Source organism: Chaetura pelagica, unplaced genomic scaffold (genome assembly GCF_000747805.2).
Source record: "Chaetura pelagica isolate M959 unplaced genomic scaffold, ChaPel_1.0 scaffold704, whole genome shotgun sequence".
Classification (NCBI taxonomy): domain Eukaryota; kingdom Metazoa; phylum Chordata; class Aves; order Apodiformes; family Apodidae; genus Chaetura; species Chaetura pelagica.
Window position 1 is genome coordinate 374,544 of NW_009952994.1, and position 16,011 is coordinate 390,554.

General features: G+C 51.2%; 1 protein-coding gene across 1 annotated transcript in view; it reads left to right on the forward strand.

Moving 5' to 3' along the window:
* The window catches only part of UBE2O (ubiquitin-conjugating enzyme E2O), a 27,959-nt gene extending 13,998 nt beyond the window's left edge, over window positions 1-13,961 (forward strand). Inside the window, exons 9-17 of the mRNA XM_009996562.1 lie at window positions 2,669-2,823; window positions 3,630-3,742; window positions 4,699-4,824; window positions 6,016-6,105; window positions 8,405-9,062; window positions 9,915-10,051; window positions 10,557-10,760; window positions 11,398-11,455; window positions 13,198-13,961. Of these exons, the coding sequence (XP_009994864.1) occupies window positions 2,669-2,823; window positions 3,630-3,742; window positions 4,699-4,824; window positions 6,016-6,105; window positions 8,405-9,062; window positions 9,915-10,051; window positions 10,557-10,760; window positions 11,398-11,455; window positions 13,198-13,961 (2,305 nt within the window). The remainder of the gene's footprint in view (window positions 1-2,668; window positions 2,824-3,629; window positions 3,743-4,698; window positions 4,825-6,015; window positions 6,106-8,404; window positions 9,063-9,914; window positions 10,052-10,556; window positions 10,761-11,397; window positions 11,456-13,197) is intronic.
* The last annotated feature ends 2,050 nt before the right edge of the window (window positions 13,962-16,011 follow it).

Consider the following 16,011-nt stretch of genomic DNA (forward strand, 5'->3'; position numbering starts at 1 on the left):
GGGAAAGAGACAGGTGAATAAAGATCATACAGCTTAAACATGACACTAATTGGTTACCTCATTGGCAGCTTCTGCAGAGAGGCTGAGGATGGACCATCCTAGTGTGAACAGGCAGCTTGTTCTCCTGGGGAACTGTCTCCAGATCAGCAGAAGTCTGTGCTGGCAGGAGTTTGTGCTGCAGTGGTCTCTGTTATCCTTGTCATGCTCTGGAGAGAGTTCTGCAGTGTCTGCCAGCAGGATTCATTTATTGGAATTTTTAAAATGGCAGCTTCTGCAGAGAGGCTGAGGATGGACCATCCTAGTGTGAACAGGCAGCTTGTTCTCCTGGGGAACTGTCTCCAGATCAGCAGAAGTCTGTGCTGGCAGGAGTTTGTGCTGCAGTGGTCTCTGTTATCCTTGTCATGCTCTGGAGAGAGTTCTGCAGTGTCTGCCAGCAGGATTCATTTATTGGAATTTTTAAAATACACTCCTTGAGAGCCTTGAAGGAATTTATTTCAGTAGGTTGGGGGAGAGAGCATTGCATGTATCTGCATATTTCTAGATAAAACTGAGTCTTAGCAGCTTTTACCTTTGTCCTAACTAGAGAACGTTTAAACTGTTTCCAAGGGATGCAAAACCAGCAAGCCTGTCTTGATGGCTTCCCTGGGCTACTTAGTTGTGTACAGGACCTGCATCACAAATTAACTGGTGCAGGTATGTGAGAATCCTCCAAGAAAAGTGACATTATCAGAATTGAAGGGATCCAGTTGTTTGAGAATGCCATGAAGCTCATTCACATTTTGTTTGGGTACCTTAGCTTTGGCTGTACACAAGGAGAGCTGTTCCTTTAGTCCTTGTGAGGTTTGGAGAAATGGAATTTGAAGGTCACAAACCTCAGCAGAGCAGTGTTCAAGTGACAGAAAAATGGGGGCACATAGAGTTCCTGGGATCTGATTCTCTGTTTATTTTCACTTCTTACCTCCCCCCCTGCTGAGTTGCTGCTACTTCACTTTGCTAAGGAGAGCTTAGCTAGCAAACCTGGGAGCCTCCTGCATCATACAGGCAGTGGGGAGAAACTCCTGTGACAACAAAGAGGAGATTCCTGTGCTGGATCTGGGCAGCTCTGTACAAGTCAGTGCAGAGGTCAGAGGCTGGAGCACCATGTCACAGAGAATAAGAAATACAGGTTTTTAAAGGCAGAATGTGAAACCCCAGCTGAAAGTTAGAAGGGCTTGTGTGGCAGCTGGTCACAGCTGAGTGCCAGGGGTCTTTGCCAATGCAGATGAAACTGGTGAGACCATGGGTGGGTGTTCTGCCAAGCACTGCTGAGAGATGCAGAGTGGCTGGGCTTGCTGCACTTAGTCACCAGATCTGATGTGTCAGCTCATGGCCATCTCTGACTGCAGGGGGACAGCTCAGCCTGTGGCTTTGCCATCATTTCGTGACTTGCTGCATCTCTCTGGGCAGCACAGAGACCTCGGGTTATTTTTTACAGTGAGGATATACAGGGATTTTTACTGATGCCAAGTTGTGATTTCTGTTTGTGAAGCAGCATCAGCTGTGCTGCAGGCTGGACTGAATCTTCCCTGGGGTGGCTTGCCTTCCCACTCCCCTGCTCAACTGCTCCACTTCCCCCAAGGAACTATCTCTTGGCATGTCACCCACCACACTTGACCTGTCACAGATTTCCTTCTCTGGTAATTTCTACTATTGAGTGCTGGCCCTACTAGAAACTTCATATTATTTCCACTTCAAAATATTTCTCTGACATTTATAAAAACAGGGCTGGGGGAAAACAGTTATATTTGCCAATTGCATTTTTTAATGGTTTCACTTGAAACCAACATAAGTGCAGCACTTGTGTTACACCTGGAAGGCTTGGCTGCAAAATACAGCCAAGATTTCAAATCAGCTTGGGATTCAAATTGTTCTGTGCTGTGGGAGAGATGAAAATGGTGGAGGGCTCATTAGAAGTCTGTCCAGCTAGACTGCAGCTCTGTTCCTTCTGCCCCCAAGCATCTTGCCTCTTCAAGCAGCTCTGTCAGGCTCCACAGCAGAGAACCAGCATGTGGTCCATTGTTGCATGTTTGGGTTTGATTTCTGAGCTGCAGAGACACATGTATGTGTTTGAACAGCTGGGAAGGAGGCTTTTTCTTTTAAACAAAATCCTTTTGTTTTCCCCCCATTCGATGTGTTGCCTCTTTTTTTTCCATCCTGGAGGGGCTGAGGTGGATGCTGCTTTAACTTTGCTTTCCAGTCCCATGCTCCCAGGCCTCCAAAGACTCCTCAGAGCTGCCAGGCTAGAAGGTGCTTCAGTGGAAAAGATCTGAAGTTTCAAAGTATTTTGAAGCTCCTGTCTTGCCTCTGCCAGGGGGTAGGAAGTTGGTGCTAGTGAATGTTAATTTGCTCCACTAGGAGCAAGTGAGCCCAGTGTCAGCTCCCTGGAAAGCAAGTTCTCCTGCAGTATAGACTTGGCAGCAGTGTAACATCTGCAGGGAGTGAGAATCTGCAAAGCCTCCTGTGTAGCTGCTGGGGCTGGATGGGGCTTCCCAACTTGCTTCCCAACCTGCCGATGAGCGTGCCCTTGTGTCGCTGAGATCCATCTTGATTCCTGATGTTGGCAGCATCACGGTCTGCCTGTGCCCATCCACGTTCCCTCTGGTAACACCTTGCCTTGCTGTGTCCCCAGGGTGGCAGTGGAAGTGGTGACCACGATGACTTCAGCTGACGTGATGTGGCAGGACGGCACCGTGGAGACCAACATCCGCTCCAACGAGCTGATCCCCGTCCACCACCTGGACAACAACGAGTTCTGCCCTGGGGATTTTGTGGTGGACAAAAGAGGTACTGGGTGTTACAACACTACTCAGGGAACAAATATGCTCCTAATTGCGAGATCATCTACAGCCTGGCTCTCCTGATGTGCCTCCTAGCCCTTTTTACAGATGTTGTTAGGAAACTCACTTCAGGTGGGCACAGGAGCTGAACAAGGGACCAACAGTGATTGAGGTGACTTAACATGAATGTCAGCAGAGAACCATTATTTAAATGCCAAAGTTGAACTATGACAACTGGCAAGATCTGAAAGGAATAAGCACCAAGGAGCAGTTAGGATTGCCAGTGTTTCTGCAGAGTAGAGATGTCCCACCTTCTCCTTGAAAGTGCAGATGCATCTGAGCTGTCTTGTGGAATGAGGGGAAAAAGGAGCCACTCATCTCATCCTGATTTCTCTTATGTGGCTTGTCTATCATGACCCTCCATTTATTTATTTATTTATTTTTAGAGGCTGTGGGATCCCTTTTCTTGACCCTTTTCTTCACCAAACCAGTCCAGCCTGTGTAGAGGTGGTTTGAGAGCTGAGCACTAAGGTGAAAGCCTGTTTTCTCTCCAAGATAGATCTTGAAAGTGGTCCTGAAGCAAATGTGTCCACCCAGTCCAGTCCAACATAATCTTTTACCATCACTCTCTGCCCCAATTAAAATACACCTCATTAGCTGAGTACAGTTTTGACTGTGTAGGAAGAACTGTTGTTCCTCAATGAAAAGTTTCAGCCATGAGGGCCTGGGGAGCTGACAGCCTCAGGTGCTGTGTGAAATCTGTGCTTCTCCACTTACCTTGTCTGTCTTCTCCCCTACCATCGTGACCAAAAGCTCAGAGCTCCCAGGACCCTGGGTTATATGGAGTGGTGCAGTCTGGTGACCATATTGGCCGTACCTGTGTGGTGAAGTGGTTCAAGTTGAAATCCAGTGGAGATGATGTGGAGGTAAGTGCAGGAGCCTCTGCCTTTTGGAATAGACACAACCACAAAACAGCACAAGCTTTGCAGATAAGCCTGGGAGTCAGCTCTGCAGTGGAGCTTGGCCTTGAGGGTGGGAACATCATTGTGCTTCTGAGGCTTGGAGGCTTAGCTAGAGGTGATGTCACTTCATATTTGTAGATGCCTGCAAGGCAGCAGAGGGTTTACATCCCATAGTCAACATCAGCCTCTGGAATGGATGAAGATTTTTGCTGAAGTTGTCACAGACAATTGATTTCTTGAGTTCACTGTAAGACTTTTTCCTTCCCATGTCTTTGCTGGCTCATGGAAAGAGAATCAGTCTATTGCATGTTGACCTGCATGTCTCTGCCAAGCATAGTTGCCTACTGCAGTCTAGGTGGAGATGAGAGGGGGGGGCTGAAACCAGAAGAATCTGGTGTGTACTGCCATGGGATGGGAGACCCCATGGTCACAACTGAGCAGGGCCCTTTATATCCAGAAGGAGAACATCAGTCTGGCCTGGAGTTGTGTGCCCCATTTAACTGTTTCTCATCATTTGTGGGCTCCTAGCTCTTCCTCCAGGAGAAATCATAGGAAAGGTTCCTCATTAAGTGGCAAGTCTTTTGTCAGACACTTTCTGTTGCCTTGGATTGTTTCAAATGTCCCATGGAACTGCTTTGAGAAATCTGGGTGTTCAGAAGGGAATAAGATGTTGGTCTAACACATCTTGTGATGTGTGGAACCTGAAGTAAAGGTGAGGGTGATCAGATGAGACACGATATCTGCTTCCTTTGATCGCTGTGCTGTGGGATGTGGTGGGATGGGACACTGGGAGCTCCTTGTTGGCTGTTGGAGCAACTGAAGATTCACTAAATAGACCACAAAGCACCCTCAAGTGTTGAAGGCTCTGAAGGTCAGAGCAGCATCCTGGGGCTGACATGTTGGTGTTGTCTGTGCTGCAGCTGATCGGGGAGGAGGAGGATGTGAGTGTGTATGACATTGCTGATCACCCCGACTTCCGCTTCCGAACCACCGACATTGTGATCCGCATCGGCAACTCGGACGGGGCCACGGCCAGGGAGGATGAGGTGGGTTCTGGGCACGGTTGTGTGACTGCAATGTCACCAGTTATTAGTGGAAACACTTGGAAGAGTCAATAAGAAGGCCTCAGCCCCCACTGGGGCATCCTGAACTCCCTAGCATGCTAGTTTTGTGTGTGTGTGTCCCGCTGTTGTGTGTAATGCGTCTAATCTCCAAGTCTGGGGGAGATGTAACCTTGAAATCCTCTGACCTTGGAGACTGAGTCTATAGCAGAGCAAGAACAAAACTGAGGCAAGACTCAAGCATATGCCTGAGGGCTTTTTATAGAACTTTTGCTTAGTATTTGAGTGACCTCTAATATGAGGATATTCTGTGGGCTCCTGAGCAAGAGCGAAGGTGGATTTTTCATGAAAGCATTTTCACCTGGCAACAGACAAGTGGGGTTCTTGTTTTCATGTGAGTGATTATGTACATGTGAGTTATGTTGTACATGCAAATTTTGTTGAGCTGATTGATCTCCTGATGAGGAAGAGGGAATTGTTTATGTTGTAGGAGATAAGCCAGTTCCCTAGCAAATAGTGTAACTGCAGGGAAGACCTCCAGCTTTTGAGACTGCTGCCCTAAAAATGGGTTAAAAGGGCTAGTGTGGCTCTTGCTGTGGTTTCAGTTGCAGCAGCACGAAACACATCCCAGCTTGCCTAGCTGACCTAAATAACCTTCTCCCAGTGCAAGGTGCTACTTAGCGTGCACACCCTGCCCCAACCTCGACTTGCCTGCTCACGCCTGCGCTCTGTGCTGGGAGGAGCTGCTGTGAGCCCCTGCTGCTGGGTGGCCAGCCTGGTGGCATCCCACTAGAGGGCAGCCCGATGCAGAGGACAGTCCTGTCCCCTGGCTGGCACAACCCCAGCTGTGCTGTCTGCAGAGAGGCCACAGCCCTGCAGTGGCCCAGATCAAGAGTCAGGATCTGCTGCCAGACAAGCCCTCCTGGTCCTCTCCTCCTGCAAGGAGGGTGATTTTTTTCTCCATCTCCCTAACTGTGTTATGAAGTTTCTCATGGAAACCCTATCTGTAAGATAGGTCCCTTGGCATGGGACCCCAGGGCTCCTGTCACTTCTGTGCATTCATGGCTTTAGGTGGGTCTCCAACGTGGGGAATATCTATATCTCAAAACCTTCCTGGCTCTGCACTGAAATGCCTGGGAAAGAAAAGGGACTGACAAACTGCCCTTGTTCCCACAGCCTTCGGTTGGGCAGGTGGCTCGTGTGGATGTCAGCAGCAAAGTGGAAGTGGTGTGGGCTGATAACTCCAAGACTATCATTCTGCCTCAGGTGAGGTCCTGTTCCAGCTCGTGACATCTCTGTAATCCTCAGCTGAGTGACAAATCTTTGTTTTCAATCCTGGGTGCAGACAGATTCACTGGGTAAGGGAATCTTGCTCTGTTTATTGCTGCATTCCCATATGACTGGGTGACTTCCTGCTTCTGTTAGAATGTGAAAAGCCTTCCTTTGTCAGGAGGAGTGGGGAACTAATTGGTCATCACTGCTTTTGAATATAGAGAATAGGAAGTATGGACAGACTGCTCCCTTCCCACTCTGCATGTTCACTGCCCCTGCTCCTGGCCACAAGCACCTGCTGCTTTGCAGAGGAGTTTGCAGGGCTCAGGGATCATCAGTTCTGACTGGAATCCAGGTTCACTGTGTTACCCAACTGAGGCACTGCTTGTTCTTTCTTGCTTGTGAAATGGCACCAAAGCTCCTCCAGGAGCTGGGCCAGAGCCACAAGCTGTGACCTTAGCTAATCTACAGATCAGACCCAAATCTTTTCCCAGGGCAGGGAGGGAAAGGAGTCAAATATGAACTTTAAAATGTAGATATAACCACAGTAGTCCAGTTAACCCCACGGATTTGTCTGCTGCTTTGTTCTGAGGTTTTGCTTGCACAGTCTTGCAGTTTTATTCACTACTCCACGTACAGTTTCATCCCATATCTCTTCTCCTTGTTGCCTCAAATTAAGGCAGACAGCCTAAAGATAAGAGCAGCCCTGCTTCTGTAGGGTCCCATCTCCATCATGGTGGTGAGCACCACTGCCTCCACCACAGAGACATGTCTGCAAGCAGAAAGCACTCGCTCAAGCTTTCTTTTTAAACCAAGCATTAATTACGGTAGAATAGTCAATGCCTGCACTATGGCAGGGGACTGGAGTGGTACAAAGCAGACTGCTGTCTCCAGTCCCCGTTGTCACATGCACTTGGGTCACAGGCACAATCAGGGGGCTGATGTTGCTCCACAAAGGGCTGCTCTCAGGCTGGGGCTCTGCAGCAGCTCCTGCTGTGTCACGCCAGTCCCTTCGATTCTGCTCGTCTGCCTGATGATGGGAGTTGGGGAAACATCAGGAGTGTGAATTATCAGTTGGTAAAACCCTGCTTTATCAATGCCTGCCCGTGTGCCCAGAGATGAGCTGTCTGGGTGTTTTTTCTCAGCTCTAAAAATAAAAGATGGCATAACTGGCTAATTAACTTCCCGACTCAGATTTGGATTAGCTTGGAGGGAAGTGAGTTTTGATGGCTTTTCCTGCCTGCAGTCACTGGGGTTGAACCCAGCCAACCCCTGCTGGCTGCCTGGCTCTGGGTGGCACAGGACTAGCTGAACAGTGCTGGATCAGTTCAAGGCTTTGACAGGATGCCTGAGTGCCCATGTGCTTTAGCCTCTGGTGTCATGTTTTGCAAGATTTAAGAGGATTCTTGGGCCATTGTTCAAGTGTCAGGAGCCTGTGGGTAAAATGCTCCATCATGAGACTCCTAACACAGCCTTACAAATTTGTTCTTCCTCCTCTGCTTCCATGTTGGAGCTTGTAGTTGGAGTGTGTCTGTAAGCTTCTGCAGGGAAACCTGGTGAGAGACATAGCACGTGCAAAAGCATGATTAGAATAGGTGAGGCTGGATGGAGTGTAGATGGGTTCAGCTTCCTGTAGGGAAGGGGAAGGGAATGTTTTATGTAAGAGCTTATTCAGCAACTTGGGTCAGGCTTCATTGTCCCAGCTGAATTTTAAGCAGTAGTGACATACAACAGCTAAAGCACTATTGTGTGCCACCAAAGAAGAAAGCTGGTGTGGGAATGTTTTCCTGGTTCCAGCATTGTCTCAGTGGAAGGCACAGAGTGTGGAGGCAGCTAAACCAGGGCTCTGTGCCAACATAGTTGCTGGTGCAGAAGCAGGACCAGAAATACTAACTTCACAGACCTCCTGAGCTCCAAATACCTCCTGAACTAGCTCTGCCTTCAGAAACCCTGAGGCATCCAGGTAGCTGTTTGGTGCCTGTGTGCTCTCCTTGGCTGGATCCCAGCCACTGGGATGGCTGCAGCCCACCTAGAACTTGCCCTAGTTTTCCTCCAGTCCCTATTTCAGAAAGTGAAGGATGGGGCTGTGCTGGTTCATAATCTGTGCTTGCCATTGATGAGCACGTTCTTTGGCTCAAACACAGTCCACCCTGTGTGGATGGAAAGGGCTGAAACAGCCCAACCAATCCTAGATGGAAGCTCCGTTTCCCTGGGGAGGACTGACTTTCATTTAAAAAACCAACTAAAACTCTGTGCTTCTGCCTAATTCTTTTATAACTCTGCTCTCCTTTAGCACTTATACAATATTGAGTCAGAAATTGAGGAGTCAGACTATGACTCTGTTGACGGCAGCACCAGTGGGGCATCCTCTGAGTGGGAGGATGAAAGTGACAGCTGGGAGACAGACAATGGCCTGATGGAAGATGACCACCCAAAAATTGAGGATTTAGAGCCTGAGGAGCCAGCAGCAGAGGAGGTGAAAAAAGTAGAGGAACAAGTCCAGGGAGCTGTGGCTATGGCAGTTGCAGATCTTGCTGCAGAAAAAGCTGGCAAGGATGGAGCTCCAAAGAGCTTCCGGGAACTAAAGGAGGCCATCAAGATCTTGGAAAGCCTGAAAAATATGACTGTGGAGCAGCTGCTGACTGGCTCTCCTACCTCCCCAACTGTGGAGCTGGAAAAACCCACCCGGGAGAAGAAGTTCTTGGATGATATTAAAAAGCTGCAGGAAAATCTAAAGAAGACACTGGATAATGTGGCTATTGCAGAGGAGGAAAAGATGGAAGCCATGGTAGAGACAGAGAAGAAAGAAGAAAAAGCAGAGGCACAGACACCAGTGAGGTCAGAGTGGCCCAGTGAGACACCAGTGCTCTGCCAGCAAAGTGGAGGCAAGCCTGGAGTCACCTTCACCAGTGCCAAGGGAGAAGTCTTCTCCGTCTTGGAGTGTGCTCCAGGTGAGTGTGTGAGGTCAGGCCATTGTGGGACAGTTTCTTTCTCCAAAACCTTTCCTCCTAGGCCTTTTTTGATTGGGCTCACAGCTCATTAACTGGGGAGGAGAAATTAAGGCAACTTCTGTAGCATATTCTGTCCTGGCACTTAAGCCTTGCTTTTAGATGGCATCTCTGGGCACTGCCATGACCTCTCCAGCCACAGAATTAGGCTTTTCCTTTGTCCACTTTGGTGCTTCACTCTGGAGGGCTGTGGAGATCACTTGCTTTCCCTTGCAGCTACTTTCTTGAAAGCTACAGGGTCTGTTCAGGCTTTTTTGCAGGGTTGGCTTGGTTGAGGAGCAGAGCAGAAACAGCTGGTGTTCTTGTGCTGGGTGTCCTTGGTTGGGTGAGTGTCCTTGTTGACTTGTGCCGATGTTAATCAGCCAAAAATAAAAAAGAGCATCTGGTTGTGTGGAGCAGTGGTGACAGCAAAGCCCAAGGTGCTTGGCAAGCCAGCCAGCCAGGCCAGGCCTGAGATGGAGAGGTGGCCAAACTGTTCTGAACCTGCAGGTGTGGATAAAGATGGAGAGCTGGGCTCTGGGTTGGCAGAGAAAGGGCCATCAGTTTGTGTGATGATGTGTCATTGTTCTGGCAGTGGGACAGGGCTCCTTGTGGGGCACAGGGACAACGTTGTGTGGGACCATGAGAACAGGAGGTGCAGGTTGTGGTTGCTGTACAGTGTGGGGAAAATCAAATCATCTCTAGGCTGCTTCCAGCCTCAGCACCAAACAGGTCTAACACACGGATAGATTTGCCCTTCACAAGGGCAGTTTCCAAAGACAGGCTTTAATCCCCTTTCTCCTCCTTGCCCCACAGATAGCCATGCCTTCAAGAAAATGGAGTTCCAGCCCCCAGAAGCAAAGAAGTTCTTCAGCACTGTGCGGAAGGAGATGGCTCTCCTGGCCACTTCCCTGCCTGATGGCATCATGGTGAAAACCTTTGAGGATCGGATGGCAAGTGTCTGCTCTCAAGGGTCTGGGTGCCAGTGCTAAGCTCAGCATCCGGGTGGCTTTCTTTGGAATTCCCTGCTTAGCCTTAATCCTTTGCATTAGAGCTGCAGGAATGTGTGCAGCATGTGAAATATGGCTGTAATTACCTTAACCAGCTGCTTTTCAGGATGACAAACAACAGGGAGCTCCTCGTTTGCAGGAAGCCTGGTTTGGGTGCTTTGTCTGTCCTGCCAGGCAGGAAAGGCAGCTAGCAAGGGGCTGGTGTCACCAGTGAGAGGCCTGGGGGTTGCTGGCCATCCTCTGGAGCCCTGCTGCAGATCCAAAAGCTTGGTCTGCAGCCAGGCCATGGTAGAAGGGCAGCTTCTGGGGTGGGAGGGTGCCCTGAGATGTGTTGCCTGAGCTGACTCTTGCAGGGGCTGAATTAATCACATCCCCTCTCCCCCTACAACCCTGCCAAGCTAAGGGGATGTTTCACAATGCCTGGCTTTTCTTGCCTCTCTCTCCCCAGGATCTCTTCTCAGCACTTATAAAGGGGCCCACACGCACACCCTATGAAGATGGCCTCTTCCTCTTTGACATCCAGCTCCCCAACATCTACCCCGCTGTCCCGCCTCTCTTCCGCTACCTCTCCCAGTGCAGTGGGAGGCTGAATCCCAACCTGTACGACAATGGCAAAGTGTGTGTCAGCCTCCTGGGGACGTGGATAGGCAAGGTAACACCTTCATCTGCCTGGCTGTGGGGAGTGGTGGTTGTGGAACAAGCCATCTGCTATCAGGCTATGAGTCTTGGGTGGCTTCTGGTCTCAGGTGCTACTTGAGCTGGGGATAACTCTGGCTTTGGGCTCTGTTTTCAGTGTCTGGAGCAGGTAACTGGTGTAGCTTGGCTTTTTCTGGGATTCTGTTTGGCTCTTGCTGGGCTGTGTCACACTTGTACAGAGCAGAGATGCCAACACCAACATGGAATGTTCTCCTGTTGTTTGGGTCCCTGTTTCCCAACTGCAGACAAATCGTGTAGTCATTTGCTGGAGACTTGGAATAAGCAGAGCCAGGGAAATGCTGCATTTTAGGCAGCTGGATCAACCAAGCAGCTGTGAAGGGGTTGGAACTGGTGTGTGAGGGTGACACCATTGCAGGCAGAACTGACCTGATGGGGAGTGGTGCTGGCAAAAAGTAATGGAGGGATGGGTTGGTACAACAGGACACGAGCACCTCACGTGCTTGTTGAGTCAGTGTCTTGTTTCTGCTGTGAGCCACTTACAGAGGAGCTGGGGCCTTGCTTCATCTAATGATTATAACAGAGCAAACTGGTGGTGCTTCAGCCCTGTAACATGTTTGTATGTGCAATTTCAGGGGACAGAAAGGTGGACCAGTAAATCCAGCCTCCTTCAAGTACTCATCTCCATCCAAGGTAAATGCTCCTGCAGAGCCTGTGGGACAGGAAAAGGTGGAGGGAAGAAGGAATGCAGGTGTGGGGGGTGGGCACACAGTTGGGATCAGTCACCACAGTTGGGTTAGTGTTCCTTTTGCTCTCACCATGCTGGGCAAAGCAGTGTCCTTATCTCTCCAGTTCAGCAGTGGAAGCAGGTGCAAGCTTTTCTCATGCCCTGATTTTTGGCTGCATCCCAGCTCTCTGACACAACCCTTTCCCTTCTCACTGCAGCAGCAAAGCTAAGAGCTGTTTTGCTTGTTATTCTGAGCTGACAAAGGTGAAACCACAGTGTCTTCAGACAGTTCCTGAAGTTAGTTGAAGTTGCTAAACTGGGCTTCATTTGCAGGACTGTGTTTTATCCCCACTGAGTCACCCACCCATCCTACTTTGGGCATATTTTTGCACATGATGGTGTTTATACTCCTCCTGAAACAGAGAATAATCAAGGGTGTGTCTAGACCAGCCCCAGGGCTTCCTGCCACAGGGCTTTGCACTGTGTGTCTGGCTTGAGAGCAGACAGACAATCACATCTCTTCCTCAAGGCCAACTCTCTGTGCAGGGACCCCAGGCATCTCACTTGAGAAACCTTTGACAGAGAAGAGGTGCTCCTGCCGTGAGTCCACAGGGGACTCTGGCTCCTCTGAAGTCTCACAGTCCACCTGTATCCTCCTCCTGTGGAGGAAGGACACCACGAGAAAAGCCTTTTCTCCCTTACAAAGCTGAGAGGCCAAATATAGAAAGTGAAATGCTAGATGTTTAATGGGAGCAACTTGGTGCTAGAGAACAATATTCTCTGCTCCTCCTGCTGCCTGGGCTCATGATCCTGCTTCCAAGACTCATGATCTTGCCTCCACCAGCTCTAATACAGCCTGTGGCAGGCAGCCAGCAGCAGGGCACTGTTGGTGCTGTTGCTACACACATGTAATTACATTAGAGCAGAAGGAGGCAGGAGAAAGTTTGGTGTGGGTGACTTGTCACTGTATTCACTGTCTCAGAAGTGCCCTGTCTGATGGGATTGTGCTGGATGGGATAGGGCTTGGCCAGCTGAAAGGTTGTTACTGAAGGTTGGCCTTTGGTCTGATTAGGAGCAGGAGAAAACAAACCAACGAAAACTACTTAAGAGAAAGGAAAAAAAAAATAATGGAGCTTTGGGTGTGTTTGTGGTTGTTTTGTTAGGAGGGAAGGGAAAGGAGCTGAGAAACCTTTCCCTTTGTGCCCTCTTGACCTGCTGTGCTGTTGTGTGCCTTCTGCATCACATGGGTAGAAGGGGATGGAAGATGTTCTTGCCAGCCAAGGACCTTGAATGCTAGTCTTGTTAGCATTCAAGATCCCCACCACCCTAGCAGAGAGTCACAGACCCTGTTCAGGATCCCCACCACCATAGCAGAGAGTCACAGACCCTGTTCAGGATCCCCACCACCTTAGCAGAGACTCACAGGCCCATTCACACCAGTGCTCCCCTTGCACTATTGGTCCAGGGCATCTTGCAGATTCCAGGTTCTCTGCTACCTGCTTGAGGTGAAAGCAAGGCTTCCCTGCAGCACCTTCTCTTGTGGTCCCTGCCCTGCTCTGCCTGCAGGTGAAGCTGATGTGGTGCCTTGGCCAGGTGGTGCTGTCACCCTCCAAGCTCAGCCACCCTGCCAGAACTCAGTGCCCAGCAGCGCCCGCGATTCGCGGTGAAGTTCCTCCCGTGACCCCTTGGTCTCTCCTTCTCCCGGCAGGTCTCATCCTGGTCAATGAGCCCTACTACAACGAGGCAGGCTTTGACAGCGACCGGGGCCTCCAGGAGGGCTACGAGAACAGTCGCTGCTACAACGAGATGACCCTGATCCGGGTGGTGCAGTCCATGATGCAGCTGCTGCGCAAGCCGGTCGAGGTGTTCGAGCACGAGATCCGGGAGCACTTCCGCTGCCACGGCTGGCGCCTGGTGTCCCGCATCGAGTCCTGGCTGGAGACCAACGAGCTGGTGGAGCGGAGCCACGACCTGGCCAACGGGGCAGATTCTGCCTCCCTGCTCTCTGCCTGCAGCACCCTGGCCGAGAGCCCGGGAGACACGGCGGGGTCGCTGGGGGGTTACGGCAGCAGCTCGGAGCAGGGGGCGGCCGCCGAGCTCTCCGACTCCGCGCTCGACGGGAAGGAGGAGCTGGACGAGTCGGAGTTCACAACCTCGACGCCCAACACTGGTGATCTCCAACAATACTCAGACTCTGAGAGCACAGGCCAAGCCAGGGGGGTAGACCTGGCCAGAGACCGAACGGACGAAGGGAAGGTTGCCCAGGACTCTGCCTCGCAGCCTAGCGTGAAACCAAAGAAACGGAGAAAGAGCTACAGGAGTTTCCTTCCGGAGAAGAGTGGTTACCCTGATATTGGGTTCCCCCTCTTCCCTTTGTCCAAGGGGTTCATCAAAAGCATCCGCGGTGTCTTGCAGCAGTACCGGGCTGCCTTAGTAGGGGCCAACATCCCAGAGTGGACAGAGGACAAATAAACCATCGGGCTAGGGACAGGCAGGTGCAGGGGAGAAGGGGAAGCAGCAGAAAGAAAATTGGCAAACTCTGTTACCAGTAAACTGACTTCTCCTTCCAGCTTTTCTTCCTCAGCTTGGTTTGTTCCAAAGAAGGTGGTAGGCCTGATTGCTCCTCCAAGGAAAGGTTGTCTAAGCATGAATAACTCTTTGCCCCCAGCCCTTCTTCCTTGCCCCTGTCCCATGTACGTGCTCCTCTTGCGAGTTTGACCCTGCAATGGTAAGATTTGAGACCTGCACAGAAGCAGTCTTGCAGCCACGTTCCCTCTGCACTTTCATCTTGGGGCACCTTTCCACACAAGGACTCTTCCCACCCAGCACTCCACCCAGCAGCTTGTTCTGGTGGGGTCCAAGCCAGAAGCAATCGCTCTAGTATTTGGAAATGAAGGGCAGTGCCCTCCCAGACCTTCATTTTTCTCAGCATTACCACGGGTTTTATGAAGTCTACCCCACCTTATATGTACTTAGACATTGGATTGTGTTTGCATTGAAGTTGTCTACACCATGCGGAGTTGCTCTGGTCTTAGTTGTTCCACTGGTAGCTACGAGGTTCTTCCCATCAGGACTTGGCAGGCAGAACCAGAGCTCTGCACTGGCACTTGTGCCACCCTGGTAGTGCTATGGGGTTTCCAACCAGTTCTGCCACTTCTGGTAGGTCTTCTGAAAGCAATTCTAGCCATCCCCACTTCTGCTCCAGAGTAAGGCAAGCTTCCCTTTCCCCACCATGCATGCCTGTCCTTTAGAAACACGTGGGATTCAGGGTTCTGCTCTTGTTACTTAGGTATCCATGTCTTTTGTTCCTGGCCATCCTGGCGGTCGCACAGCACTGCCCCTACCCCTGGACCTCGTCCTCACCTGGGCAGGTGGCAGCAACTGATCTCTGGGTGTGTTTTAGATCTAGCAGCCAGTCTGGATGGTGACCCTGCTGTGGCTGCTGCTGCTCTGTCGTTTGGCTGAAGATGAGTGTTTGGGAACTGTCTGAGCCAGGGTGGCCCAAGGGAAAGGAGCTGTCAGGCCGGGACAAGGTCCTCTTGTAGCAGCAGTTCCTGTGCTGTTCCTCAGCCAGCAACTGGAGCATGTGGGACACCAGGGTGGACTGTTATCAATCCTCCCCTTGCCAGACACTCCCCGTGGTCACTGTGCTGCTGTGGGCTCAGCACATCGTGCCCCTGCTCCCACGGCAGCTGCTGTGCCTGCTGGGAAGGGGCTGAACATGGTGCAGCAGCAGCAAGCTGGCTGAGCTGGTGACCCTCAGCACTTCCAAGCCATTGACTTGCCCGAGTCCCCTGGTCAGGGCACCTTCCTGAAGCCTCTTTTTCCTGTGTGCACGCACTTCATGTCATTGCTGGAGCTGGGAGGCCACGCTCCAGCACTACTGCATTTGCCCACTGTTGAGGCACTGGAGAAGCACCCATTTAGCATCCATGTGGAGCACAGTCTGTCAGGGAGGGTCTGCTGGTCCTTCCAGCCAGTGCAGGGAGCTGGTGGTACCAGGGAGGAGTCGGGCTGAGCAGTCAGCTCTGCCACAAGTAAGGATGGAGACAAAACTGACCTCTGCTCTTGCCCAGCGTGGCTGTGTCCCTTCCCCTGAGCCAGGCCAGGGTCTGGCCTTCTCCATGTTGGAAGGGTGAACAGCAGGTGAATCTCAGCATGTTTGCACAGTGCTTCCTGCTCCTCGAAACACCAGGGGCTGCACTTGCTGACCCCAATCCCCCCACCCAGCTCCCTGCCCCTGCAGTTCCCAACTGCCCCCGGGATGCTCTGGAGCCTGGGAGCTGGCTGCACAAAGTCCTTCTCGTGTCACCATCCACTGCTGGGATCCTGGAGGACCCATCCATCCTGCTCCCTATTCTCTGGAGGAAGCAGAGCTTGGCTGTGAAGGAAGACCTGGGCCTGCAGAGCTCTGGAAGCACTGGTCTGCGGGTGCAGCAGGGGTCTGGCAGCCCCTCACCCAGGGTGCAAAGAGATGCTTCCAGCGGGAGGAGCTGGAGGAGGCAGGGAGAGCTGCATTCCT